This window comes from Artemia franciscana, chromosome 14 (genome assembly GCF_032884065.1).
Source record: "Artemia franciscana chromosome 14, ASM3288406v1, whole genome shotgun sequence".
NCBI classification, from domain to species: Eukaryota; Metazoa; Arthropoda; class Branchiopoda; order Anostraca; family Artemiidae; genus Artemia; species Artemia franciscana.
In genome coordinates, this window is record NC_088876.1 from 39,061,335 (window position 1) to 39,087,856 (window position 26,522).

The 26,522-nt window shown below is 36.1% G+C and overlaps 1 protein-coding gene across 3 annotated transcripts in view; it reads right to left on the reverse strand.

The window, feature by feature from the left end:
• LOC136035694 (solute carrier organic anion transporter family member 74D-like) overlaps positions 1 to 26,522 on the reverse strand; it is a 147,372-nt gene that overhangs the window by 44,562 nt on the left and 76,288 nt on the right. For all 3 annotated transcript variants that reach the window (XM_065717631.1, XM_065717632.1, XM_065717633.1), the window contains one exon: positions 18,381 to 18,554. In XM_065717631.1, coding sequence (XP_065573703.1) covers positions 18,381 to 18,554 — 174 coding nt within the window. The remainder of the gene's footprint in view (positions 1 to 18,380; positions 18,555 to 26,522) is intronic.

The following is a 26,522-nucleotide window of genomic DNA, read 5'->3' on the forward strand; positions in this document are numbered from 1 at the left end:
TAATTTGTTGTTATTGTGGCTAGTTCAAAAAGAGAATGCTCCAGCAAGAGTACCAATATCAAATGCTTTATATAAGGTTGTGCTTAAAACCTGAACTATTAAATCTAAAAAAATTCCTTTATTTGATTTCCAAATTTCAAACATGCTGCAATGAATGCAAATTTAGTTGATCGTTAAGATAACGTTTAAGACCGGATTCCGAGGTCAAAGGTTATTTTGTCCCTTTTGTCAGTGTTTCCGACTGTCATTTTGTCTGCTTAAGTGACATTTTTGAACCTTGAGAACATTTTCAGACTCTAAATAGCTTTATCATCACATCGACAAATCAGAAGTTGCCCTATTGCTACTGTAAAACACTGTTTTAAACCACAACCAACCGTGTTCGGTCAATACGGACGTATCTCATACGGACGTATACGTATACGGACGTATCTCACGCAAGATTTCGGCCGAAGAGTGTTTGTAATAGTGTTTGTAATAGTGTATGTCTAATTGCATTCCTATGAAATTTTAGAGATTTACCCTGTGATACTATCTTAATACTGGATTGACTTTGCATATTTCAAGCTTCATACAAAAGTGTTTAATCAATAAGGGCAACTTTCATGCCAGAAAGCAATTCGAGAATCTCTTCGGTAACTGGAATTTTCACCCAGCTAAACCACTTTCTATGGAACCAGAAAAAAGTCCTATTGAAGATAAGAATAAGGATATTTCAGACCCTCGTTCGGTCTACTGCTTCAGCAACTGGAATCTTCGCCCAGCTAAACCACTCTCTATGAAACCAGAAAAAAGTCCTATTGAAGACAAAAATAAGGATATTTCAGACCCTCGTTCGGTCTACTGCTTCAGCAACTGGAATCTTCGCCCAGCTAAACCATTCTCTATGAAACCAGAAAAAGGTCCTTTGGAAGACAAGAATAGGGATATTTCAGACCCTCGTTTGGTCTACTGCTGCAGCAACTGGAGTCTTCGCCCAGCTAACTCACTCTCTATGGAACCAGAAAAAAGTCCTATTGAAGACAAGAATAAGGATATCAGACCCTCGTTCGGTCTACTGCTTCAGCAACTGGAGTCTTCGCCCAGCTAAACCACTCTCTATGAAACCAGAAAAAAGTCCTTTTGAAGACAAGAATAAGGATATTTCAGACCCTGGTTTGGTCTACTGCTTCAGCAACTGGAATCTTCGCCCAGCTAAACCATTCTCTATGAAACCAGAAAAAGGTCCTTTGGAAGACAAGAATAGGGATATTTCAGACCCTCGTTTGGTCTACTGCTGCAGCAACTGGAGTCTTCGCCCAGCTAAACCGCTCTCTATGGGACCAGAAAAAAGTCCTATTGAAGACAAGAATAAGGATATTTCAGACCCTCGTTCGGTCAACTGCTTCAGCAACTGGAATCTTCGCCTAGATAAACCACTTTCTATGGAACCAGAGAAAAGTCCTATTGAAGACAAGAATAAGGATATTTCAGACCCTCGTTCTTTACATTGCTTCTACTGCTTCAGTAACTGGAGTTTTCGTCCAGCTAAACCACTCTCTGAAAAAAGTCCTTTTGAAGACAAGAATATGGATACATCAGACCCTCGTTCGGTCTGTCCTACTATACGGCTGTGAGACACGGGCTCTGAAAACATCCGACACACAAGCCCTCAACCCATTCGACAACTCATGTCTAAGGAGAAACATTGATATCAAGCTCTGTGATCGAGTCAGCAATGATGAACTCTGCAAATTTTACCATTAACGTTATGATTTGGCTACTATAATCAAACAAACAAGACCCTGATGGTTCGGCCATGCACTGCACCGCCCAGAGCACACCTTGGTCAATAAAGTCTTCAGATGTACGCCTCTTCCGCGACGGAAAAAGTGACATCGAAAACAGAGGAAAATGTGGCTCGCCTGCACTAAGGCAGACCTAGACCCACTCGGTGGCTTCAAGAAGTATGGACAAAGATGGGATAAGTCCTGGCTCAATTTGATTGAGCCACTGACGAACACCAGAGACTCTTGGCTTACTACAATGACGAGGCCACTGAACGCCAGGGAGAGCTGAGATGCTTGAGTCCTGCTACAAGTACAAGTAATTAAGTACTTTCATGCCAGATTTCAGCATAGAAGTATTTATAGTATTATGTCTTTAATAGTGTTTCTCCGATATTTCTGAAGCTACTTTGTTGTAATATTAAAATACAGGATAGAATTCTCGAATGTGCTAATCTTTGGGGAAATTTCAAAAAGATTTCAGAGAATTATATCCCCAATCAAACATAAAAGCCCGAAATTTAGCAAAATTTTTTAATAGCTAGATAAATAGCCAATAAACAGTTCGGAAAGGCAAGGCCATAAGTCTGCCAGCTAAGATTAGGATTATGGAAGTCATAGCAACGACAGTGGTCAGAGACATGTCTGACGCGTGGGCACTTCAAAAGGTAGAGGAAGATTTATTAAATATTTCCCAAAGGAATTTACCAAGGAATATATCAAACAATAAGCTGTCGAAAATGTGACTCTGATCCCACTTTCTAGGGCTATACTAAGCCAATTTTATGGATGAAATGTGACATATTGCCAAAGATTGTGCTTATTGGCCATCTAAACAGGTGCTGAGGACTATAATGGATAACCTATACGAATGAAGTATGACAGATTGTGAAAGATATTGCTCATTGACCATCCGCCTGAGGCCCATCAAAAAGGTGATGAGGGCTATAAAAGAATGACAGATAGCTAAAGATTGTGCTTATTGAGCATTCATCTGAGGCCCATCCAAAAAGGTGACAAGGGCTATCATATGCCACTTTTACGAATGAAGTATGACAGATTGCCAAAGATTGTGGTTATTGGACATCTTTTGGAGGTCCATCTGAAAAGGTGACGTTGGGTAACGAAAAGATCAACCAAGTGGACAGCTTCACTTACCTTGGTAGTATTATTGACGGTGGGAGCCATGAATATGTTAAAAGTGGAATAGTCATGGCTCAGGGTGTTTTTTCACAATTGAAAAAACTTCGAAGAAGACGGGGATAAGTCTGCAAACCAAGATTGCAATACTGGAAGCTACAATGATGAAAATGGTCAAATATGGTCATGAAGCATGGGTGTTCCGAAAAACGGAGGAAGATTTGCTAAATATTTTCCAGAGAAATTGCCTACAGATTGTTTTGGGTAGCCAACTGACTGACTGTATTTGAAAAAGTTGGCTGTACAATAAGTTTGGTTCAGTCCCGCTTTTTAGGGATATAATGAGTGAATTGTTAAGATGGCTGAGCAGGTTCTCCGGGTGAAGGATGGCAGATTGCCAAAGACTGTCCTTCTCGGCCAACCGTCTAGGGCTAAACGGTAAGGAGGTCGTCCACGATTGAGGTGGGGGGGTATGTCGTAAAGAAATATTTAAGAGAAATGGGAACTTTCAGGGAGGGTGTAAAGAGGGAGGAGAAGGAGCATGCATAGCTGTGATGGCCTCAGGAGGCTTTTGTGTTGCAGCGAATTATTAATAGTAGTAGCAGTAGCACCTAAGGTCAAAATGAAAAACAGGTCGTCCCTGAATGGGAAGGAAAGGACTCAGAAGGACGGATTTAAGCGAATGGAACTCAATGGGGGCAGTAGAGAATGAAGCTTTGAATAATTTACGATGAATGAGGAAGGTACACAGCTACGTTGGCCTCAGGTGGCGCTGCAATAAGTTGTTAAGAAGTAGTATAATTTCAATTTTAAAAATTTCTAGGAACAGAAACATTGACAAGAAAGATTTATTATTACATAAACCACATGAAAGGTGTATTATCAAGTATAATCATAAAACAACTACGATCCTAAACAACGGAGTTCGATATGTCAGGTAATAAATAAATAAATGAAAAACGACGCCCAGCAATATTAAGACTTTTAGACAAAATAAGACCTAATGAGAAAATAAAAAGACTAAGGGCAAAACAAAAATAGCAAGAAAAAAGGGAAAGAAAACGAAGGGGGAAGAAGCAGGGGGTCATAGCATTAAGATTATAATGTAATTCAAAGTTAAAGCTCAGTTTATCACTCATAGCCCCCTCCCCCAGATACAGTTTAACGATAAGAGTCTACTGCTCTTCCAACTGAGCTGCCGAAGGCTTAACTCACCCATCCTGACAAAGAAAATATTCTTCAAGACACATCTTTTCATTGAAGGATGATTCCTAAATATGAATGATTGTTTCAGGTAAATTAAATTCATTTATTTAAGATATTATTATTTAATTCCAGAATAACATTAAACTTATTTTACTCCCCAAACTTTTACTACATCTTTTTAGTAGTTTTCTATATGCAAAATTTACACCCATACTTACAAATCTTATGCGAATCAGTATTCATAAACCACAACAAGCTAATAAATCTTAATAAAGATGTGTGCATAGACAGAATACGAAAACAACCAACTGTAAAAACTTACATTTGCAAATAAGTAACACAAATAAGTCCTCCAAGTGATGGACAAGTAAGTTTGGGAGCTCTTATTTGGGAGCATGATCCCCCAGAAAATGGGACCCGAAAAGGGATAGAAAAGATTTTTTTGATCAGACCAGAACCTATACCTCTAAGTCCCGAGGTCAAAACGACCCTATTTTTCAAACAGTTCGTAGTAACGAACAGTAGTAAGGAGCGACCCGGCTCAATAGTAACCAAAACTCTACAAAATGGAATTTTGATATCAATAGCTACATCAAAAGAATCGCATTTTAATGCTGATTTTAAATATATAAGTTTTATCATGTTTGGTCTTACCCATCAAAAGTTATGAGCCTTCGAAAATTTGCCTTATTTTAGAAAATAGGGGGGAAATAACCCCTAAAAGTCATAGAATCTTAACGAAAATCACATCATAAGATTCAGCGTAGTTTCAAGCTCCTATCTACAAAAATGTGGAATTTTGTATTTTTTGCCAGAAGCCAGATTACGGATGCGTGTTTATTTGTTTCAAGCTCCTATCTACAAAAATGTGGAATTTTGTATTTTTTGCCAGAAGCCAGATCACGGATGCGTGTTTATTTGTTTGTTTTTTTCCCCAGGGGTGATCGTATCGACCCAGTGGTCCTAGAATCTTGCGAGAGGGCTCATTCTAAAGTATATGAAAAGTTCTAGTTCCTTTTTAACTGACAAAAAAAATTGAAGGGCACCTAGGCCCCCTCCCACGCTAATTATTTTCCCAAAGTCTCCAAATCAAAATTCTGAGATAGCCATTTTATTCAGCGTAGTCAAAAAACCTTATAACTATGTCTTTGGGGACGACTTACTCCCCCACAGTCCCCGTGGGAGGGGCCACAAGTTACAAACTTTGACCAGTGCTTACATATAGTAATGGTTATTTGGAAGTGTACATACGTTTTCAGGGGGATTTTTAGGTTGTGGGGGGGGGGGGGTTGATAAGAGGGGGATATATTAGGGGAACTTCCCTTGGAGGAATTTGTCATGGGGGAAGAAAATTTTCATGAAGGGAGCGCAGGATTTTCTAGCATTATTTAAAAAAAACAATGAAAAAATAAATATGAAAAAGTTTTTTCAACTGAAAGTAAGGAGAAGCATTAAAACTTAAAACGAACAGAAATTATTACGTATATGATGGGCTCACCTCCTCCTAATATCTCGCTCTTTACGCTAAATTATTTTTAGTAATTTCAACTATTTATTCTACGGCTTTTGTGATTCAGGGGTCATTCTTAAGAAATTGGGAAAAATTTAAGCTTTAGTGTAAAGAGCGTGGTACTGACGAGGAGGTGAACCCCTTCATATACGTAATAAAAACACGAGACTACAGAATTTCGTTGCGTAAGCTAATTTGTAAATTACGTATATCTTTTACTAATAAAAACATACGTAAAAAATCAAAAGTTCTCGTTGCCTTTTTAAGTAACCAAAAAATCGGAGGGCAACTAGGCCTCCTCCCCCTCTCCTTTTTTCTCAAAATCATTCGATCAAAACTATGAGAAAGCCATTTAGCCAAAAAAATAAATATGCAAATTTCGTTTTAATTATTCATCTGCGGAGAGCCAAAATCAAATCATACATTGATTAAAAAACGTTCAGAAATTAAATTTAAAAAAACAAGTTTTTCTGACGGAAAGTAAGGAGCGACATTAAAACTTAAAACGAACAGAAATTACTTCGTATATGAAAGGTGCTGCTTCCTCATCAACGCCCCGCTCTTTACGCTAAAGTTTTTTACTGTTTTAAAAAAGTAGAGTTAAGAGAAAGAGTCAAACTTTAGCGTAAAGAGCGGGGCGTTGATGAGGAAGCAGCCCCTTCCATATACGAAGTAATTTCTGTTCGTTTTAAGTTCTAGTGTCGCTCCTTACTTTCCGTTAAAAAAACTTGTTTTTTTTTTTATTTAATAACGTCTAAAGACCATGTGCTTAATTTTGTAAAAAATACCCTGCTTTTACCGTCTGAAGACCATGCGCCTAAACAATCTTGTAAAAAAAACCATACCTTTACCGTCTAAAAAACATGTGCTTAAACAATTTTGTAAAAAAATACCCTACCTTTACCGTCTAAAGAACATGTGCTTAAACAATTTTGTAAAAGATACCCTACCTTTACCGTCTAAAGATCATGAGCTTAAACAATTTTTAAAAATTACCCCTTTACCGTCTAAAGACCGTGTGCTTAAACAATTTTTTTTTAAAAACCCTACCTTTAACATCTAAAGACCATGTGCTTCATCTTGTAAAAAATACCCTACCTTTACCGTCTAAAGAACATATGCTTTAACAATTTTGTAAAAAATACCCTACCTTTACCGTCTAAAGACCATGTGATTAAACAGTTTTGTAAAAAATACCCTACCTTTACCGCCTAAAGACCATGTCCTTAAACAAATTTGTAAAAAATACCCTACCTCTACCGTCTAAAGACCATTAAACCAACAAAAAAATTGGTTTCATCGTAAAAGGGCCATTTTTTTTTAAATTGGCTCGAAAATTACATTTGTAGGTTCTTGATTCGAGGGGACCCATTTTCCAGGGTTTGCAGGTTTAACTTATCCGACAACTGCCGTTTCAAATAGTAATCCTACTAACCTTTGAAGTTATTAAGTCTCTTGAAACGCTAAAGACAATTAATCAGGCTTGTAGGATAAGTAATCTTCGAATGCTCGGACGCAATATTAGCTTTCTTTGGCAACTTAAGTTGACTGACAACATTCTGTCACATGATTCGGTTTTCTGTGTGCATATAACTCGTGGTGTTTTATAATATCTGTAGAATTCTAAAAACCAGCCCTTTACTGAAAACACAAATCAACTCCAATAAACTCTCCTATATTAACTACCATTGAATAACTTTGGACTAAGGAATGATTTTTCATTCTGATACTGTTGTTTTCGCATTATTTGCCAGTTTTCTAGTTGTCGTACTTTTTTTTATTTTTGCTTGTATTGTTTTATGACTCAGAAATTGTAATTCGACCCTTCGTGGCTTGTGATAAGAAGAAATTGAAATAAACATCTTATCTTGTAGGCAAGCGGGCAACTGAGATTTTTTCTAACACTGATCATCTGGGCATCGGACACTGGTCATCGGAAAAGCCCTCTGGAGTCAGAGGTGGTTGATGACATACATTTTAGGTTGAAAACTCATGGCAGTGTCAATGAAATTGGTTGAAATATTACTACTCGATGTTTTTAACACTTGGACCAGCTACAAAAATTATTATATATTCAAAAGAAGTGGATTTAAAAGGAAGAAAGCATCGAGGAAAATTAGTTTTGAATTAAAATACTAAAACTAAATTAATGACCGAAAGATAGCTTTCGTTGAGAAATTACTTTTTCCTTGAAGTTTGACCACATAGAACAGTGTTTAATTGCCGTGAAAACGTTTAACTGTCACTGTTTGATAATAACAAAAATTACTGTATTTTTTTCATAAAAAACATAAGCAACCATACCTTTTTTTGTAGATATAAGGGGGAGGGGGGTAAATACCACAATTAGATGTGATAGCGTCTACTCGTTTGAACATCATTGCTTTAAGCTCCACATGCACTCTGTCCTTTTCAAGCTGTCCTTTTGCAATTTAACTGTGATAATTTTTTTTTTTTTTTTTTTTTTTTTTTTTTTTTTTTTTTTTTTTTTTTTTTTTTTATTGAAATGATGGCCTATATGTACATATTAACAGTAATAATATTGGTTGACGCAACTTACTAGTAATTAAATAAACATAAAAAAACAAGTTCTTCAACTGAAAATAAGCAGCAGCATAAAAAAAATGAACAGAAATTATTCCGTACACAAGGAAAGATGTCTCCTCGTCAATACCTCGGCCTTCACCCTAAAGTTTTTAGTATCTTAAAAAGCTTTTTATTCTAATTAAACAGTCCTTGTGTTTTAGGAGTCGTTCTTAATGAACTGGGACAACAAGTAAAAAATTAGCATAAAGAGCAAAGTTTTGCAGAGGGGCCATCCCCCTCATATACGGAATAATTACGGTTTGTTTCCAGTTTAATGTTGCTCCTTAAATTCAGTTGAAAAAACTTGTGTTTTTATTCAATTGCAAATTTTATTCGAACAATTCCAGAAAATGCTCCCTCCAAAGAATATCCCCCACCCATGACAATTACTCTAAGGGAAAATCCTCCCGTGAAAAATTCTCATCCCACGGATAATTCCATCCTTGCCGAAAAATTTCCGCAGAAAATTTCTTGCCGACAATACTGCCAGGAAATTTCTCCTTGTGCTAGTTTCATTTGAAAAAAAAATACTTGTTTTATTTAATTTCTATTCGTTTTTCAATTCCTGTGCATGAGGGAGATTGCGAGATTGCTGTGCCTCAGCCCCCGAGCTATACGCAATATTGTAACTAGACCTTAATTGAAAAGATATTATAGAATGTAACCATCATAGCCAATTAGTAATCAAACTTTTGCGCGAAGAAGGGGCAGATAAAAGGCACGATAGCTCCCCGTCATATACAGGATGACTCCTATTCAACTTGTGCTTTTGTATTTTTCTTTCATTCATTTGAAGAAACATAATTTTGTGTTTACTCTCCATCACAACAATGTAACAACTAAGTGTCGTAATGCTCCCTCCTCTACACCCACAGGAAAGGGTAGTGTTACTTTTTGCGCCACAATGTTGTCAGTCACCTTATTTGGTCAGTCAGGTATTCATATGACAGCTGATCCAACCACAGCTACTCCTAGTATAAAAACCCGTGTAGAACAACTATTGTTACCTCAGTTCTACTTTACTCAACATAAATTACGAACTATAATGAACAGTAATAACGAACTGTAAAAGGACAATGGTAATTGGGTAACGGGAACGGGTAACGGCAACGGGAACTGTAATATGGATAGCGATGTGTTCGAAAGGAGTGACCCGGTCCAATAGTAGCAGAAACTCTAAAAAACAGAATTTTGACAACAATAGATACATTAAAAGAATTGAATTTGTACGCTGATTTCAAATATATAAAATGTTTAAGGTTTAATGAGGTTTAATATTACCCATCAGATGCAACGAGTCGGAGAAAATTTGCCTAATTACTCACAGTTTGTTATCACGAACTGCTTGATCATAGACACTTGCAGTCAGGCTGATTCCTCCTATCTATTCAACGTCAAATTTCACAAGTGGGTTCTGAATGATTAACGATAACATTCCACAATACGGGCCAGTCCTTTGTGACAGATACCATAAGAAATCACGGATGTTAGACACCTTGACGACGTACTACGTAAGAACAGTTTCTGACTACTGACTGTAACGTTCCACTGCCAACCAAAGGGTTCACGTCACTGAGACAGGCCCAGAAGAATCCAGCAACGAACTCACCAGCCAGATCCATGTGACATACTGGCAGCAGCAAACCAACAGGTAGATAGGTGGCTCTCTCTTGATGCCCTAGGGGCCTCAGTAGGTGCCTCACAGGCCAGAGGGTCAAAACCTGTCATTGAATCACAATTCCTTGGCCAAAACTAAAGCCACAGCTGATTGATCAAATTTTGTCACATAATTCGGTTTTTGATCAGCAGTATAGACTGGCTGATCACCAGTCATCGTTGACTGGTTTCACATTCAACTGACGACAACACAAAGCTGAACATCATTGTATCAAAGAATTTACACCCTGTGGTGGCAGTCGTGTTTCAGTGGTTGATCTCTGCTTCGCAATTTGGGACTCGTAATTTTAGTCCCAGATGCCACAGGACCTGGAACTGCATAGAAATTAAGCTTCGCCGCCCACAAACATTCTCCAAGCAAGAAGAAGAAGAAAAATAATCTGACCATTAATGAATAGCACATAAATATGTAACTAGAATGAGTTTTATTATTGCCCATGGCATCAAAATCCACAGTAGACTCTTTACAACTGACAACGGCATAGCCTAAAATTGACAACCATTACTAGGGCATCGTAGTAATGACCAAACAACTGAGGACGGCATAGCCTAATAATAACAACCATTACTAGTTCATCCTAATAATGACCAAACAACTGGCGACGGCATAGCCTAATAACGACAACCGTTATTAGGTCATCCTTAGTAATGACCAAACAACTGACGACGGCATACCCTAATAATGACAGACATTATTAGGTCATTCCAATAATGCTAAACAACTGACAACGGCATAGCTTAAAATTGACAACCATTACTAGGTCATCCTAGTAATGACCAATCAACTGACGATGGCATACCCTAATAATGACATCCATTACTAGGTTATCCCAATAATGGCCAAACAACTGGCGACGGCATAGCCTAATAACGAAAACCATTACTAGGTCATCCTAATAACGACCAAACAACTGGCGAGGGCCTACCCTCATAATGACAACCATTACTAGGCCATCCCAATAATGGCCAAACAACTGACGACGGCATAGCATAATAATAACAACCATTACTAGATCATCCCAATAATGGCCAAACAACTGACGACGGCATAGCATAATAATAACAACCATTACTAGATCATCCCAGTAATGGCCAAACAACTGACGACGGCATAGCATAATAATAAAAACCATTACTAGATCTTCCCAATAATGACCAAACAACTGGCGACGGCATAGCCTAATAACGATAACCATTACTCGGTCATCCTAATAATGACCAAACAACTGACAATGGCATAGCCTAATAATGACAACCATTAATAGGTCATCCTAATAACGACCAAACAACTGGTGGCGACAATGCCTAATAACGACAATCATTGCTAGGTCATCCTAATAATGACCAAACAACTGACGATGGCATACCCTAATAATGACAACCATTACTAGGTCATCCTAATAATGACCAAACAGCTGACAATGGCATAGCCTTATAACGACAACCATTGCTAGGTCATCCTAATAATGACCAAACAGCTGACGATGGCATACCCTAATAATGACAACCATTACTAGGTCATCCTAATAATGACCAAACAACTGGCGGCGGCATACCCTGATAACGACAACCATTGCTAGGTCATCCTAATAATGACCAAACAGCTGACGTTGGCATACCCTAGTAATGACAACCATTGCTAGGTCATCCTAATAATGACCAAACAACTGGCGGCGGCATACCCTAATAATGACAACCATCACTAGGTCATCCCAATAATGACCAAACAACTGACGACGGCATAGCCTAATAACGACAACCATTACTAGGTCAGCCTAATAATGACCAAACAACTGACAACGACATGGCCCTCAAAGAAGAATTGCAGAGCAATGTACAATCCTCAGCCTACAATGCTTTTTCCTAGCCCCGCTGTCGAAAAAAAAAAAATCGTCTTCAAGAGAACAAGGTACAAAAAAAGCACCTAAACTTTCAACTCTTTACAAGTGAGAAAAGCTATACCCCTTTTTGAGTAACATCAGTAAGCTTTCCGAAATTAAAACGCTATTTTGATGATACTACTACTACTACTGTCAACTCACCGCAGTACCAGGCCGCCTGAGTCCAACACAGCTACGCACGCTCCTCCTCCATCCCGATCTATTCAAAGCCTCGCTCTTTACACCCTCCTTGACTGGCAATTAATAATATGGAATCCTTAAGTTATGAAAACTGTACTTTTGCAAGATGTTCTATTTAATGTTACCAGTTTCAGGTAAGACAGGCTTCCCATCCAGTTTCATCCTGATCTCTCCGCTTTAAGTATTTTCTAAGATTTCCGCCCCCTAATGACGCTGGATCCGGTTGAGATTTAAAATAAGAGATCTGAGTTATGAGGTCCTTCTAATTATGAAGTTTCATGAAGATCCGATCACTCCTTCGTAAGTTAAAAATACGTCATTTTTCTAACTTTTTAGAATTACCCCCCCCCCAATAGAGCGGATCCGTTCCAATTATGTAAATCACGTATCTAAGACTTCTGCTTATTTTTCCCACCAAGTTTCATCCAGATCCCTCCAATCTAAGCGTTTTCCATGATTTTAGGTTCCCCCACCCTAAACTCCCCCCAATGTCACCAGATCCGGCCGAGATGTAAAATAAGAGCTTTGAGACACGATATCCTTCTAAATATCAAGTTTCGTTGTCATCCGATCACCTGTTCGTAAGTTAAAAATATCTCATTTTTTCTAATTTTTCAGAATTACCCCCCCCCCCAAACTACCCCAAAGAGAGTGGATCCGTTCCGGTTATTTCAGTCATGTATCTAGGACTTCTGCTTATTTTTTCCACCAAGTTTCATCCCGATCCCTCCACTCTAAGTGTTTTCCAAGATTTTAGGTTTCCCCCTCCCAACTCCCCCAATGTCACCAGAACCGTGTCGGGATTTAAAATAACAGCTCTGAGACACGATATCCTTCCAAATATCAAATTTCATTAAGACCTGATCAACCGTTCGTAAGTAAAAATACTTCATTTTTTCTATTTTTTCCGAATTAACGGGCCCCCCACTCCCCCCCCCCCAGATGGTCAAATCGGGAAAACGACTATTTCTAATTTAATCTGGTCCGGTCCCTGATACTCCCGCCAAATTTCATCGTCCTAGCTTACCTAGAAGTGCCTAAAGTAACAAAACCGGGACCGACAGACCGACAGAATTTGCGATTGCTATATGCCACTTGGTTAATACCAAGTGCCATAAAAAAAAAAAAAAAAAAAAAAAAAAAAAATCTGGAAAAGCTTGTGGACAGGCAGGTAAGTTCCAAGTCACCATAAACTTCGTAAAATAATTTGAAATCTTCATATATGTCTTTGCTTTCCTAAATCGTCGCGATATTAACGTGAGCACCACTTAGTGTTTCGGAAAACTCCTACTGATACTGCGTAACACCAAAGAGCTTAGCGTAAGCTATTGACGCTAATTAGCGAAGTTCGGAAAACTATATTTTTACAGTTCTGATCTTACGTCGGAGGCAATTAGTAAGAAAAAGTTCAGCAACAAATATCAATACTAAAATCCTTATTTTTATCTCGAAAATTTTCTGAAAAGATAATAATCAATTTTTCCGTGATTATTCCTTGCAAAATTTGTCATTATTTTTTAAAATCAATATTCTATTAATAGATGATAAAAGTTGATTTTTTAATTTTTCTAAATTGAAATTTCAGGAAATATTAAAAACTGTCTTCCTGATCTCCAGTGGCGGTTCTAGTTTCTCTTTTGCTCGGGGCAAAATCTTGATGAGTGTCCCCCTCTCCTGTCTCCGAAAGAATTTTCAAGCCATATTTTAACAAAATTTATATTTATTAGCAAAACTATTTTGAATATGTTAATCAATTACTAACATACTTTTTACTATTTTTAATTTTATTATTTAAATTATTTAATCATTATTAATTATTTTAATTTAATCCTTTTAATTGGAATTATTAATTAATTTCTTTATTTCATTAACTAATAGCGAGGAATCAAAAATCTTACAAGAAATAATCTTGCACGAAAAATAAATAAAAGATTCCTTTTTCAGGAAAAAGATACGTTTCTTTTCTTGTCTTTTTAATGATTTTTTATTAAGAGCTTTTTTTAACAATATGATTCATACCAAACTGCATCAAATAGTTTTTGAATTATACTGATAATCTATATATATATAAAAATAAGTTGTCTGTGTGTGGATCTGTGGATGGATCAGGTGACGTCATGTTTGTCCGCATATGACGTCTGAATTATTTCACACTAATACAAAAGAAGAAAAAAACTAAAAAAGGTAAAAACTACAAAAAAAAACTAAAAAGAAAAAAAACTAAAAAAGCTAAAAAACTAAAAAAAACTAAAAAAAGGTAAAAATCTAATAACTAAAAAAAAAACTGAAAAAAATAGAAAAAGGCAAAAACTACAAAAAAAAATAAAAACTAATAAAAAAACTAAAAAAGCTAAAAAACTAAAAAAACTAAAAAAAACTAAAAAAAGGTAAAAAACTAAAAAAAACTAAAAACTAAAAAAGAAAAAAACTAAAAAAAAGGAAAAAACTGAAAAATAAAAGAGAAAAAGAAAACTAAAAAAATATGAATAAATATATATAAAAATAAGTTGTTTGTGGGTTATGTCTGTCTGTCTGTCTGTCGAGTGGCGTCGTGTTTGTCCGCATATGACGTCTGAATTATTTCATACTAATACAAAAGAAGAAAAAAAACTAAAAAAGGTAAAAACTACAAAAAAAAACTAAAAAGAAAAAAAAAGTAAAAAAGCTAAAAAACTAAAAAAAAACTAAAAAAAGGTAAAAAACTAAAAACTAAAAAAAACTGAAAAAACTGAAAAATAAGAGAAAAAGAAAACTAAAAAAATATTAATAAATATAAAAAATATAAATATAAATATAATATAAATTAGCAATCAACAAAGCACCGAGACACAAATGACGACCGGGACACAGGGAGTATAAATGACGACCAGGACATAAGTAAAAAAAAAAACTAAAAAAACTAAAAAAATGGTAAAAACTACGAAAAAACTAAAAACTAATAAAAAAACTAAAAATTCTAAAAATCTAAATAAACTAAAAAAGAAAAAAAAAGAAAAAAGGAAAACAATAAAGGAGAAAAACAAAACTAAAAAACGAATGTATATACAGACCGGGACACCGGGATACAAATGACGACCGGGACACAGGGAATATAAATGACGACCGGGACACAGGGACACAACTACAATGGGGACGCCGGGGGGCACAGGGGGATATAAATGACGACCGGGACACCGGGACACAAGGAATATAAATGACGCCCGGGACACTCAAAGAGAAATCACAGACTGGAACACCGGGACACAAATGACGACCGGGACACAGGGAATATAAATGACGACCGGGACACAGGGACATAACTACAAAGGGGACGCCGGGGTAGACAGGGGGATATATAAATGACGATGGCGACTCAGGGAATGGTCGATTAGCAATCACCATCAACAAAGCTCAAGGGCAATCATTAGAATCATGAGGTATAGATCTGAATACGGATTGTTTTCCCATGGACCATTATATGTTGCATGTTCAAGAGTCGGTAAACCTGAAAATCTATTTATATGCACAGACAATGGGACAGCAAAGAATGTTGTATATTCGCAAGTTTTACGTAGTTAAAAACATATATATATATATATATATATATATATATATAGATATATATATATAAAAATAAGTTGTCTGTGTATGGATCTGTGGATGGATCAGGTGACGTCATGTTTGTCCGCATATGATGTCTGAATTATTTCACACTAATACAAAAGAAGAAAAAAACTAAAAAAGGTAAAAACTACAAAAAAAACTAAAAAGAAAAAAAAACTAAAAAAGCTAAAAAACTAAAAAAAACTAAAAAAAGGTAAAAATCTAATAACTAAAAAAAAACTGAAAAAATAGAAAAAGGCAAAAACTACAAAAAAAAAAAAAAAATAATAAAAAAACTAAAAAAGCTAAAAAACTAAAAAAACTAAAAAAAACTAAAAAAAGGTAAAAAACTAAAAAAAACTAAAAACTAAAAAAGAAAAAAACTAAAAAAAAGGAAAAAACTGAAAAATAAAAGAGAAAAAGAAAACTAAAAAAATATGAATAAATATATATAAAAATAAGTTGTTTGTGGGTTATGTCTGTCTGTCTGTCTGTCGAGTGACGTCGTGTTTGTCCGCATATGACGTCTGAATTATTTCACACTAATACAAAAGAAGAAAAAAAACTAAAAAAGGTAAAAACTACAAAAAAAACTAAAAAGAAAAAAAACTAAAAAAGCTAAAAAACTAAAAAAAAACTAAAAAAAGGTAAAAAAACTAAAAACTAAAAAAAACTGAAAAAACTGAAAAATAAGAGAAAAAGAAAACTAAAAAAATATTAATAAATATAAAAAATATAAATATAAATATAATATAAATTAGCAATCAACAAAGCACCGAGACACAAATGACGACCGGGACACAGGGAGTATAAATGACGACCAGGACATAAGTAAAAAAAAAAAAAATAAAAAAACTAAAAAAATGGTAAAAACTACAAAAAAACTAAAAACTAATAAAAAAACTAAAAAATCTAAAAATCTAAATAAACTAAAAAAGAAAAAAAAGAAAAAAGGAAAACAATAAAGGAGAAAAACAAAACTAAAAAACGAATGTATATACAGACCGGGACACCGGGATACAAATGACGACCGGGACACAGGGAATATAAATGACGACCGGGACACAGGGACACAACTACAATGGGGACGCCGGGGGGCACAGGGGGATATAAATGACGACCGGGACACCGGGACACAAGGAATATAAATGACGCCCGGGACACTCAAAGAGAAATCACAGACTAGAACACCGGGACACAAATGACGACCGGGACACAGGGAATATAAATGACGACCGGGACACAGGGACATAACTACAAAGGGGACGCCGGGGTGCACAGGGGGATATATAAATGACGATGGCGACTCAGGGAATGGTCGATTAGCAATCACCATCAACAAAGCTCAAGGGCAATCATTAGAATCATGAGGTATAGATTTGAATACGGATTGTTTTCCCATGGACCATTATATGTTGCATGTTCAAGAGTCGGTAAACCTGAAAATCTATTTATATGCACAGACAATGGGACAGCAAAGAATGTTGTATATTCGCAAGTTTTATGTAGTTAAAAACATATATATATATATATATATATATATATATATATATATATATATATATATATATATATATATATATATATATATATATATATATATGTATATATATATATATATATATATATATATATATATATATATATATATATATATATATATATATATATATATATATATATATATATATCTATATTCACAGGTGGGACATAGGGACACAACTACAATGGCGCGTAACTAATATGGCGCGTAACGACTTACGCGCGCGGGGGGGCTTGGGGGGGCTGCGCGAAGCACCCCCACCAACTAGGTGTTGGGGTGGCGCGAAGCGCCACCCCAACAGCTAGTAATATATATTTTGATCCTTAAGGCGACGTTCATCTTGAACATGTTCTTTTATGCGTTGCTATTTATATTATGTTACTTTTTGTGTAATTTGTTGTTTAGTTTTTCCCTGTAATTTAAGTCGTAGATTTTTTTTAATAAAAAAACAATAAAAACTTAAAAACTAAATAAATTAATTAAAAAATAATAAAAAAAATTATTAAATAACGAATAAAGGTGCTTCAGACACCAACCCACTGGCTTCTATTCACTTGACAAAATTCAATTATTTTTCTTATTTTCTCCATTGACTACACTATGAGTGGGTCGTTTTCAGTCGTACGGCCAGTTACGGTGCTTAAAAACTTACAAGGAAGCCACAAAAAGTTCGTGGACTATCGCTTTAAAGGCTTCGACGCATTCGCGAAATTGTTTCTCTGTTACCCCTGTCAACGCCTTCAACATTGATTTTTTAATGACATCCAAATTTTGAAAATCAAGTCCTGTCAATTTTTCTTCTGTTTTTGCTAACGAAAAAAGATTACAGGGGGATAAATCCAGTGAGCATGAGAGTGGAGGGGGGCCAAGAACCGTTGTGGTGGTTTTGGCTAAACTGCTTACGATAATCGCTGTGTGAAAGGGTGCATTATAGCTGCGAAACAACCACAGCTGATCTTGCGACAAAGGAGTCTCTTTTTACAAATTCTTTCACGCCGACATTTCAGTACTTCCAGATAGTGGACAGTACGTTAATAAGGGTACTTAGTAGTATATAGTAGTAAGTAGGCTAGTAGTATAGTATATAGTAGTATAATGTAGCATGACAATGGTAGTTCATTATTAAAATATCAGACAAAATCAATAGTTAACTTGCGAGGATGTGCTTCGAATAATAATAATAATAATAAAAAAAAATCTATAGGAACTAGCCCAGGAGGGTGAAACCGCGTACCGAAAAAATACTTACAAAAATACTTTTGACGCTATAATAAAGGTGTAAAGCTTACCAAAATATGTGGGAGATTCTTTGTTTGCCACATTATCATCAATATAAGGTATACCAAGGGTAAATACAGCAGTCTGGCCGAGACCAACCCCAAGTAAGCTGATGAAAAAAATGCCCAATACCGTCAGCGTTGTCTGACCCAAGTGAAAAAACGATGAAACAGAAGCTTCACATACTGAAAAAAAGGAATCTACTTAATACTGTCAATAAAAGCATATAAAAACATATATAAATATAAACCATATAAATAAAATCAGCCCATATCTTCAGCGTTGTCTGACCCAAGTGAAAAAACGATGAAACAGAAGCTTAACACACTGAAAAAAGGAATCTTTTTAGTACTGTCAATAAAAGCATACGAAAATATATATATACATATAAACCATATAAATATAACCAGATACCACTGGTGTTTAGATCCCCACCCCCTTGATGCTGGCTCGAATAGTCACTCTCCAAAAACATCAACAAATTTTGGCAAAAAGGACACTTATTTATTTACCCACAAAAAATAATTAAGTATTTTGCACAATTAACACTGATATTATAAATAATACTATTTCGTGATTTGAATTAACAACGCGAATAAACTAAATAGTCATTTTTAACAATCTAGTCTTTATGCTGATTGCAAATTTGTTTCGATTAATAGGTTTATAATCAAACATTTAAACATTTAGCATAAAAAAGCTTCGAAGAGGGGGACTTATTCCCAATAAGGGTGTAATTTTGATGAAAACCATGCTATCAAGTTTAGCGTGTTCAAAACCCAGGAGTAACAGATCCAGCCGGACCTCAAGTTCTAGTGCCTCCTTTAAGTAACAAAAGAGACCACAGAAAAATAAGAACAATTTTCGGCTATATGTGCCACAAAACAAAACAACAAATATGGCCTGAAATTTATCAATCAAAATATTCTCAGAGAATATTTTCTTCATCGTATGTCTTTTTTCAATGCCATACGTCACTCGTCGTATGTCACCATTCGTTTTTGACGTTACTTGACATCATTCATCAAGAAACTTTGGTTATTCAATTCACAGTAATATTTCCTATCGATGTCGCTTTGTGGGAAAGACATTTTTCTTCACTTTTCTCTGATGAACCTCCTCTGGTTAAAGCTACCTATAAAAATGCCCTCCTCCACCATATGGCAAAACTTGACCACCAGAGTAACCTTGTCATTGTTACAACTGTAGCTGTCCAGACATAAATTCTTCTAATGAAACCAGGTAAAGCCCAGGGATACGATGGGGTGCAAACTGAGCAACTTCTATACGCTACCCCACTTCTTATGCAGTATTTGTCATTATTATTTCAGGCTTGTATTTTTCAGCAGCACATTCCAGCTGCTCTTTCGGAAGGTCTTGTTACCAGTGTTTTAAAGAAGGGCAAAAACCGGAAGGTCTATGAATCGTACAGACAAAATTGGTAAGCTTTTAGAAAAGCAGACTTTCCAAGAAAAAAAACACAAAGTGCAACCATGGAGACCACCCAATTTGGATTTAACGAGCCATGTTTATTACGCAGACGATATCCTTCTATTATCAGATGATCCCTAGGTTCTCCAAAATACAATTCATACAGTTTGCTCTGGTCTTAATGAGATTGGGCTTCAAGTCGCCCCTCTAAAACAGAGATTCTCGTCTACGGTTCGTCTCAACAACCTTCCATTACTATCAATGTTGGCCCAAAAACTATTTCTGCACCGGCCTCTCTGAAATATTTAGTTCTTCCGTTTGGATCAAATGTTAAAAATACTAAAACACTCGTTATCTCGCCGTTGAAAGAAAAGCTTAGAAAATCCCATGGGCTGCTTGCTCGAGTTAAAGGCCAATTTCACAAAACAACCCTGGGCAGACTTTACAACGCTTTTTTTGCACCGTATGTCTTCTTCTTGGTCCCTCTGTGGAGTTTTTCGCAATAGCTGAAGAAAAATTAGATCTTTATTCTTCCGGTTTTGTAAATATCTTCTGCAATTGCCGCTCTGGACTCACAACCGGTACATTTCGAGTAGATAAGGCGTCTTCGATATTTCCTCAAAAATGGATAGGTTCAACAAACGTCGAGAAAATATTGTCGACTTTCCACTTAATTGTTTAGCTTAATTGTGTTGCGAAAGTAGCTGAGATGTTTATTTTGTGAGTTTTTTCTTGTTTATTGTTTCCATTTCATTTTATTTTTCTGTATTTTTGTGCTCCTCTTAAGTGCATTTTATGGATGTAAAGAGGGTTTAAATAAATTATTATTATTATTTCCTTCATAATGACGATAATTTCTGATCATTTTGAAAATTTACCTGCCCCTTTTAACTTCATGAAAAAGAGATTTATTTGTACTTAGTGTAGATGGAAACGAATGCCAGTTTGCAAAACAAATAAATAATGTGTTGAGATCTAATCATATTTGAACAAAAATTCCAATTTTTAGTAATTCCTTGCTTAACTCTGAATACCTTCATGCAACCCCAATTGAACATGAAATTATCATGCAGCTGTTATTGAATATGGTATGAATTATGACAAGATCAGTAACCATTATCTAAAATACGGACTTAAAAATTGGCAGTTACTAAAACTATTACGTAAATTGCAACCACACCTATAGACTTATCTGGCAACACTGTTTGGGAAACAGCCAAACAAAAGAGATGTCATTTGTATTTACCACAAGAATGATGTAGCTTCTGGAATATTTCCCATAAGAAACAATTCACAGAATCCAAGGCTAAACATATCAGAAAACAAAGTTGTACAAATATTCCACTTAGGTAATCAATAAATTTAAACAGAACGTGACTAGCTTTTAAGGATTTAATGAAAACTAAAAGTCAACAGAAAGAAACACACACAGCCAACGATTTGGAGGAGGGGAGGTAAGACAAATTTTCGAAATGGAGAGCAAGTTAATATTTTTTAAAGGCAGAGTCCAAGAACTTTCCTAAAAAAGGATCGAAAGGGGTCTGAGGACTTAAAAACCAAGCTTTAAAGGTGTTTTCAATAACCATTCAGGTGGGAGGTTCTAGAACTGATTTGTGAGAAAGGGGCATTCCGTCCATCGCTGTCAACATGATGGAACTTCGATGGAAAATAACATGCTATTCTATGAGATATGTAGGGAACAGAACCAATTTCGGGAAATCCAGCTCGGGGAATAAAAATGGCTTAGACAGATAAATGATTTGAGGAGAAAAAGACATATCTCCCAGACTTAGTGACTATATTAAAAATATGCGCTCTTTGATTCAAAATTCGAACTCAAAGACAGATTTCTACCCAAAGAATAGGATTCAGGCAAGTACGCATGGAAAAGGAGACTCTTTTGGCATATGACTCCCACAATTTTTTCAATGATGCTTCAATTTCTTGCATTATTTTTTTTTTATTTGAGCCACAATTGCATTCGTAAAGAAATTCACTTGAATGGGGTTGAAACGATGAATCAAATGTAGGTCTTGGATACCATCCTCTTCCTGTCTTTCTCCCTTTCCACTCTCTCTCTCTCTCTCTCTCTCTCTCTCTCTCTCTCTCTCTCTCTCTCTCTCTCTCTCTCTCTCTCTCTCTCTCTCTCTCTCTCTCTCTCTTCTACCTCACCTCTATAGTATGTTGAACTCATTTGGACCATGCAACTATCCCGACAAGAGCTAAGATCAGATTCAAATTCCAATATTACTTCTTCTTATGAGAGATTTGACTTTCCATTTTTCAGAATTAACCCCCCCCCCACCAATAGATCGGATCCGTTCCAATTATATAAATCACGTATGTAAGACTTCTGCATAATTTTCCCACCAAGTTTCGTCCCGATCCCTCCAATCTAAGCGTTTTCCATGATTTTAGGTTCCCCCACCCCAAACTTCCCCCAACGTCACCAGATCCAGTCAGGATTTAAAATAAGAGCTTTGAGACACGATATCTTTCTAAATATCAAATTTCATAGAGATCCGATAACCCGTTCGTAAGTTAGAAATACCTCTTTTTTCTAATTTTTCAGAATTAACCCCTCCCCCAACTACGCCAAAGAGAGCGGATCCGTTCCGGTTATGTCAATAATGTATCTAGGACTCGTGATTATTTTCTCCACCAAGTTTCATCCCGATCCCTCCACTCTAAGTGTTTTCCAAGTTTTAGGTTTTCCCCTCCCAACTCCCCCCAAATGTCACCAGATCCGGTCGGGATTTAAAATAAGAGCTCTAAGACACGATATCCTTCTAAACATCAAATTTCATTGAGATCCGATCACCCGTTCGTAAGTTAAAAATACCTCATTTTTCTAATTTTTCAGAATTACCCCCCCCCCCCCCCCCAACTACCCCAAAAGAGAGTGGATCCGTTCCGATTATGTCAATCATGTATCTGGGACTTGTGCTTATTTTTCCCATCAAGTTTCATCCCGATCCCTCCACTCTAAGTGTTTTCCAAGATTTTAGGTTACCCCCCTCCAATTCCCCTCAATGTCATCAGATCCAGTCGGGATTTAAAATAAGAGCTCTGAGACACAAATTCATTCCAAACATCAAATATCATTAAGATCCCATCACCCATTCATAAGTTAAAAATACTTCATTTTTTCTATTTTTTCCGAATTAACCGGCCCCCACCCCCCCTCACCCCCCAGATGGTCAAATTGGGAAATTCTAATCTAAGCTGGTCTCGTCCCTGATACGCCTGCCAAATTTCATCGTCCTAGCTTACCTGGAAGTGCCTAAAGTAGCCAAACCGGGACCGACAGACAGACAGACAGACCGACAGAATTGGCGATTGCTATATGTCACTTGGTTAATACCAAGTGCCATAAAAACATGTGAATAACGTCACATTCATCTGCATTTTAAGAGCAAAAAGGATACATGATAGTATTGCAATAACATCTTGCATTATATAGAATGTGTTTTATACAGACGATATTTTTCATTAGCATAAAATATGCAATGAGACGACAAAAAAGTACATATAAGATCTTGAAGAAAAATTTATATATCCCGAGGGGGGGCATTAGGATGTTGGTAATACCTAGGAGGGGCATGGCCCGAAATCAGTTGGGAGCCACTGGTGTAAACACACAAAGTGACCTCTTTGGCCTGGTGGTAGAAGGTCCTAAATTCCGTCACAGGGGCATCTAGCAGACGGAAATGCCTGATATTTATTAAACTTGGGGAATATATTTGTACATTAGGGGAAGCTGGGGGTGAGGCATAGTGGAACTGCAGTTACAATGTGTAAACTAAAATTATTCTGCATATAATGAAGTAAGAATTGTTTTCTTAACATATTTCGTTCTCAATACCCCTTTATCTGGGCCTTTACCTTCGTAATTTTTATTTAATGCATTTTTTCAGTTATTTTTCTAGACCTGGAAAAGCATGTGCTTTCCTATAAATCGTTGCTTTGTTTGACTCGTTGGAACGTTTTTGTACCTTTATTTAATTATCTTTTACACTCCTTGATTTTGAAGAAAATAGGTAAATCAATTTTTATTACTCTCATTTTTTTATATATTGGCTTAACCGCATCAGTTTCTTTTAAAATTTTACTTCGTCAAACATGACCAATTCTGTCTTAAAAGACTGCCTTCAGTATTTCCCTCTATGTATATCAGTGATGCCTGGCATGCGCACAGGAGTTCCTCAGGCTCGCTATAGCCAACCCTTAACGATATAGCATAGCAATTTCTGATCCCCTACTCAGCAGCATTTTTATGTCTTGTCCGTGCATTCCATACTGTCAGGGCATTTCTTCAGGGCAATTGCCCTTAAGTACAGTTTCAAAAAGACAACTTAAGTGGCAATAAAGTATTTAAATTTGCATAGAGTAATGTCGAATTATATCTGGACTGTTATCACTAGCCAGCGGCATAATTTCGTCAAAATCCTGGGAGGAGGGCGGAGTTAGAGCAGATTTTTCAAAGTCAAGTGAAAATGGCCAAGTGAAAAAAAAGCACCATACAGTAAAAAGGCAAAGGTATAGGCCTACTAGAGAAAACTGTTCTGTTTCTGTGGATGCTTGAATTATGTAGGCCTATTTTAGTTTTGATGACATTCTTGAAGACGCTAAATTTCAGCAAGGAGGGGCAAACTGGAGTCGGAAGAGGGTGGTTGCTCCCTCCCCCTGTCCCCTAGCAAATTACACACCTGCCACTAGATTTTACTTTAAGGTGTGATTAAACAGCATATTTCGAAAATCAGTATTATCGTATGAGTTTAATAATTCCGTCTTAAGACACTATTAAATAAAAAAACAAGCTTTTTTAGCTGAAAGTAAGGAGCGACATTAAAACTTAAAACGAACAGAAATTACTCGGTATGTATAATGTGCTGTTCCCTCCTCAACGTCCCGTTCTTTACGCTACGGTTTGACTCTTTCTTTCAACTTTACTTTTTAAAACAGTAAAAAAAAACTTTAGGGTAAAGAGCGGGGCGTTGAGGAGAGAAATGCCCCTTCAAATTTTTTTTTTAGGCTCGTAACTTTTTATGGGTAAGACTAAACTTGATGAAACTTATATATTTAAAATCAGCATAAAAATCCAATTCTTTTGATGTGTCTATTAGTATAAAAATTCTGTTTTTTCATTTACTATTGAGCCGGGTCGCTCCTTACTACGGTTCGTTACCACGAACTGTTTGATACTGTCGATTTAAAGTTCGGCAGTTTCCAAACAGTTTGTCAAACTACTGTGACGTGGAAATACAATTTTGTCTCATCTTACTAAAGACGTAAAAAAGCCCCCTGAGCCCAGCCTAGGTGGATTTATACCTGGAAACAGCAATTTTGTAAGATTTTTCTTTTGGTTGTTTCAAAATTATGAAGTTTTTAAGATAGTACCAGATTTTCACCAGCGTTGCCGCGTTCGATACCGAAAATGAGTAAGCGAAACTAATAAGTTAAATTCAAAAAAGATTAAAAAACAAAACATTAACTTAAAAATACAACGCGGCCTTAACAAACATCCTAAAAATACAAACATTAACAATATATTGGTTCCCAAGAACAACTAAACCTTAAAAGAAAAATGGAACTGTCTTAAGCTTTTTGGGGTCATACGTTTTTTACCTTTTTTTTTCACACACTTTTTTTTCATTAAATTTGACGTCCGCTGCTAGCAAATACTGCAGTACTGCATACGGAGGTCTTTTCAAAAATTAAATCCCGATTTTTCCAGATATTTTACGATATATATTTAAGTTTAAACTTAATAAATTCCAGCGATCGTACTCCATTTAAACTACCCTTGGTACCCTAACAATTTTTCTAGAAGCGGTGTTTTGTGAGCTAGGTTGAAATAATTATCTAACACGAAGAGGAAATTTCTTTAACAAATCGAAAACTAATTTGAAGAATTTAAATCCGAGAATTTGAAGTCGCACCGTGGGTGAATTTTTCAGAACCTGGAGCAATGTTAAATTTTGCCCTTCCCCCTTTAACAACAAGAGTGGGCCTCCAACAGATGCTATACCCAGCGGTAAGTTCGCTCTCTCACCCCTCCCCTTCCTATGACACTGATTTGAGGCGTAATATGGTACTCATTTATTATACCAAACATACACAAGAAGTGAAGTTAGGATAATACTAATGAAAAACTTCTTACTTCATAATATGCAGAATAATTTTAGCTAACAAATTTTACATACAGACATGCCACACTTTACCAGCCCCCCCCCTACTGTGCAAATATAAAACCCAAATTATCTATTCTTAAGCTATCGAGCAATACATCTAACCTAACCTAGCCCTAACCACCTCTATATATTAAATATTTAATTAAAACATACCCACATCGTAGTTTTTCTCACTCAGACTAAACTAATTATAATCGATTGCAGACAAACAAGTTTTCCTCAGATCAAATAAATTAAACTTATCGAGTGTGTTCGGGGTAATATACAAGTATCCAGTTTTGTATATTACGGATGCTTATGTATTATACCAAACACACCCAAGGAGTGAAGTTAGGTAAACCCTAATGAAACAATTCTTGCTCTATAGTGTGCAGAATAACTGTGGCTAACACATTTTGCATTTAGACCAGGTATACTTTACCCCCAAACCCCTAATGTGCAAAAATATAGCCCAAATTATATATTTTCAACGAATTTCTGTCCCCCGTATCTTGTTTTCCTAGTTTGGTTTCGTCACAGTTGATTCAA